The 4,900-nt window shown below is 30.3% G+C and overlaps 1 protein-coding gene across 1 annotated transcript; it reads right to left on the reverse strand.

Moving 5' to 3' along the window:
• Nucleotides 1-1,654: 1,654 nt before the first annotated feature.
• LOC104087029 (uncharacterized) lies at nucleotides 1,655-4,353 on the reverse strand. The gene is made up of 4 exons (XM_070181316.1): nucleotides 4,123-4,353; nucleotides 3,567-4,030; nucleotides 3,398-3,466; nucleotides 1,655-1,726 (listed from the first exon to the last, which is right to left on the reverse strand). Exons 1-2 carry the CDS (start codon nucleotides 4,225-4,227, stop codon nucleotides 3,656-3,658), a joined length of 480 nt encoding a protein of 159 aa, XP_070037417.1. The 5' UTR covers nucleotides 4,228-4,353; the 3' UTR covers nucleotides 1,655-1,726; nucleotides 3,398-3,466; nucleotides 3,567-3,655.
• Nucleotides 4,354-4,900: the final 547 nt, after the last annotated feature.

The following is a 4,900-nucleotide window of genomic DNA, read 5'->3' on the forward strand; positions in this document are numbered from 1 at the left end:
CTAAAATTGTCATTACCTGCTTCACCTTCCTTTCACCTTCTCTTTCCAAAATCTATAAAATCTTAGCCACTTTTAGTTCTTGATTCAATCATCCAAAACCCAACAAAGATAATTCCCTTTAAAAAATAGCCAGTTCTTGAATTTGGTTCTCAAATATGGATAGACTTGTAAAAACTTTGTTGTTTTCATCATTCTTGTTATTAAGTCTATTTTCTACTACTTCTTATGCTCAAACACAAAACTGTTCAGCTTTTGCATTTAAAAATAATCAGAATTTTGCAACTTGTAATCAGTACAAGAAAGTGGAGATACGGCGACATTTAATAAATGTCGTACTAAGCTGTTTAAATGTCACAAATTCATTTACCGACATTTAATTTACATTTGCATCAAATGTCGTTAATTTCAATGTCGGTAATTTTCCGACATTTAGGTAAATGTCGGTAAGAAATTATGACACTTCTTTTATGACATTTAGGTAAATGTCGATAAAAAATTTATGATACTTATTTTACGACATCCAGGTGAATGTCAATAAGAAATTTATGATATTTAATTTACGATATTTAGGTAAATATCGGTAAGAATGTTACGACGTTTAATTTACGACATCTAGGAGAAACGTCAGTTAAAATTTTCGACATTTAGATTAATGTTACTAAAAAAATATGACATTTACGTATGATCTTCACAAAATGTCGTATTAAAATTTCCGACATTTGATAAATGTCAATAAGAAAATTCACAACATATACAAAATGTCGTATCCACTTTACGTGAATGTCATTTAAGAAATTAGTGACATATCTTTTACAATATAGCAAAATGTCGCATTAAATATTTGACATTTAAATTAATGTAGGTATCATATTTTTTAAAATGTAAATAATAATGTTCTGTTTAGTTTCATCATCATTTACATTCACAAATGTCAAACTTTTATAACAAACATGAAATAAATGTAAAGAAAATAACTTTTAATATTGTAACCAAAGAATAAAGTAGTAGTATAAAATGTACTCAGTACAAGATAGATAATATCAAATCAAATGATTTGTTCTCACGTAAAATTCAAATCTAACTAAATCATAAAAGATAGTAACTTCAGCGTGTAAGTACGTTAAGATCACTCCTAATTTGAATTAATTTCCTTAACTTCTAGACTAAATCTTATAAAATCAACTCTCCACAAGTCAAGCTTTTCATTGCCAGTAATTGACATGTATCACTTCCTTCAAAAATGCTACACAAGAAGTCCCCAAAAAAAAAGAATTAAAATTTTTTAATAAAGTGAATTCTTTCCTCCTCTAAACCAATTAGAATACCAAAAATAATAACTGATTGAGGTTCTAAAAGAGAAATAAATTGATAATAAATGTAATACTAGCAGCTAAAGAGAGAAAAAAACAAGACAACATAAAGCAAAAAATCCAACAAAGTAAATGCAACCGCCCAAACCCAACAACAACTGAAATAATCTAATATCATAATGCAGTTGAAGATATTTTTTTGGTTGTGGGGGGATGTGGGAGAGGAGGGTTGAATTTTGAAATATTAATTTCCGTAAATGGTATAGTGAGTTGAAAACTAATGAATGTTATATAAGTTTTGCAAACTATAGCATGAAGGGTTTGGAAGAACAAGAATCTTGTATTTTTTTCAAACTTACCCACTTCTTTTTGTTTGTGCCAACTTCACTAATTCCAGTCTTCTTGATTATGTTAACCTGTGAAGAAATATAAGATTGGTTACTCTGGTAGTTTAGAAAATTATAAATACAAGATATAAAAAACAGGATAAAATCAAATAATAATTTTTATTTCCTAATATGATGGTGTTTCAATCATAGATCTTTATTTCTCTGATCTAGGCAAGAGTCTTTAACTTACTCTTTCTTCGAGGTTCTAAAGAGTCTAAATAACTTATGTAGGAGGGTAAAATCATGCTTGATGGGAATCTTATCAACATACTGGAACTTAACTACTAATAAAAACTTCTCAATCAAATCCCTTTATAATATATTTCATATTAGTAATGACAACTCCAAAATCACTCAAGATACTTCTATTAATTGCATTTGGAAGATAAGGTCGCTAAATAAGATAAAGTAAATTTGACATCTATGCCAAGTACAATTACCCACTAATTATCTCTTAAGTAAGAGATCAATTTAGCTAGCTAAAATGAATCATACATCAGAATATACCCTTCAAATTATTTTACACTCAAGCAGCACTTAATAGCCACATATCCACAAAAAAAAAAAAGGCAGACATTAGAATTTTGAACCTTATAAGAAATATGCAAGAGAAAAAACCAAATAACTTATAAATCAAATATCATATGATGTTAAAAAATAATCCAACCTTCTACGTGAATAAAGAACAACTGAATCATATACATGAGCAAAAATAAACTTGTAAAAACTTACTATGTGACCTATTTTATACGACCAATCAGCAGTACTTCAACCACAAATATAAGAAAATAACTTTTACATAATGCAATACAATATTTTCTTAATCCTTAAGCCCTTGGTAAAGTAATTTTTCTTTTCCATGGCAGAGATAAATCAAATTGTGCAACTAAATGTGAAAAACATAAACCGCTTTTTAGATTTGATTATCGCATTAACTTCTTTAGGTCACAGGATTATATGGAATTGTCCTAAAGAAAAGCTCCCTATCAATAAAAGTTACTTGAAAGAGGGAGACAAACCCATATCCCTACAAAAGACTACCGAGTCAATAAGCTAGAGATAATTCAGTTGAGAAAAAAGGGAAAAATGATGTGGAATTGTCTAGAGAGAAACAATGAAGATGATAACCCGGGCTATTAAAATTAATCCACGCTGACTTCCCCCTGCTGGCTTAGGGTCCACTGCTAGCCTCTATGATTATCACAGCGCCACAAACTTTAGCAACTATCACTGACCACCCACGTTTATTACAACTTGAATTTCAATCAAATGCACATATGCAAGAGAAGGAAAAATACTCGGTCACTGCAAAGTTTTTACCAATAACTTAAACCGACTATGTGTGCTTAAACAAAGCATTCTTCTTTTGAAATTATCGGAGCCAATCTGGTTAAAGTGCAACCAGCACAATTAAACCCTTAGGCAATAACTCCAATATAATGTAGACACATAAAAGATTATAATTAATATTTTTCCAAAATAGCACAAGCTACAAATCCAATATTCTTTAAAATGGGAATGCAACTATCCCTGAAACCCATGTGAGGTACATACCCAAAAAACATATACATAACTTTCTTAAGTTGAAATTAGATACGAACAGAATGTAAAAGCAATAAACTTAGGCTATACCCATAGTAACATCAATTCGTAATTTATAGTTAAAAAGATATAGTTAAAATGAGCTTACGAACTCACCTTTTTTGTGTGAACAACGGAAACAGGGGATAGTGATTATTGGTGATCGTCCATTGAGTTATCAGAAACCTATCACAAAAGAGGAAGATTACTACAATTAAAAGAAAACTAAATTACAAGATTATCTTAAAAACAATAAATTTTTGCTAAAGCGCACAATATGTTTTACCTGCTCATTACCAAATAATTTTCTATTTGAGCCAATAGTAATACCCAAAGACTCTAGATATGCACCTATATCCAAATTTATTTTCTCGTCTATTTTTGCTTCCATATCCTTTGTTGCTTCAAATATTTTTCCCCCATCTCTTTTATTTCTTCTTTTCCTTCAAATAACTTTTTCTCCTTCGCTTCTATTTCTTCTTTTGCTTCAGACAATTTTTCTTCTATCTCAATTCTAATGGCGAAGGTAGCTTTTTCAACTTCTATCTCAACCCTTCTATCAAATTCTCTTTGCTCAGCCTGTGATCGTTTATATGCAGGGCCATAAACAAAACTTGTAGTTGCTCCTTTTCCTAGAGTTCGAATATTTTCATGAGTGTCTGGTCCCATAACCTGTGCATACACATCATTGAGAGCACTTCCAGGGACATTTAACTCAGGATACACCTTAGCAAGTTCATCCATTTCTTTCTTTTGGAAAGAAAAGGTAAAACAATAAAAAGTTAATAAAATTTTATATTGGAAAGAAAGTAATTTTATATTCATAAAGAATGAGAATTTACCATAGTTTCATCAGCTATCTCATTTACTGGTTGTTTATTCTTTCTCGTATGTGTTTCTTTGAACACCTCGATACGACTTGGTTTTACACCATTCTTCTTTGTCATCTGTTTAAATAGTAAAAAATAAATTGCAAATATATTCAAGAAAATAAGTATTGATATATAAATTGCAGAAAGCTTATAGTAAATATGGCATACATTATCTATAATTTGAGAATAACCTTTTCTTCCTGATGTATGTGGCATACTCAACTTCCTTCGACTTTCTTTGTTCCTCTCGCTTTTTTCCTAGAAAAGTTACACATAATTTTATATATTAGAGATAATTCATGGCCAAACATTTTTAAAAGAAAAAAGATAAAAAGTAAGAAGAATGATAGAGGAAAAGCATAAAAATATTTAAAGGAAAAAGTGTGATCCGCATACGGAATGCGCTAATAGCATGTGCTAAGAGCAAGAGAAGAAGATGCTTGATGCTCGGAGAATACTTTTGCCTCATTAGAGCTCCAATAATGAACTAATGCATGCCACTGGTCTTCTTCTACCCTATCTGGACGCTTAGCTAAGCGATCAATATCGATGTTATATGGCTCATAACCGATTATTTTTGCTTCATGCTTCCATTCTTTCCATTTAGATCCAACCGATGTCATCAACATACGTCTCATATCCTCAGTAGCATCAGTATTTTCCTGCAAATATCAACATATAACACATGTATAAAAGCATAATATCAATAAGCATCTTAGTATATAATATTTTTCTTTATTTTTCTAAG

The sequence above is a fragment of the Nicotiana tomentosiformis genome, chromosome 7 (genome assembly GCF_000390325.3).
Source record: "Nicotiana tomentosiformis chromosome 7, ASM39032v3, whole genome shotgun sequence".
Taxonomy (NCBI): domain Eukaryota; kingdom Viridiplantae; phylum Streptophyta; class Magnoliopsida; order Solanales; family Solanaceae; genus Nicotiana; species Nicotiana tomentosiformis.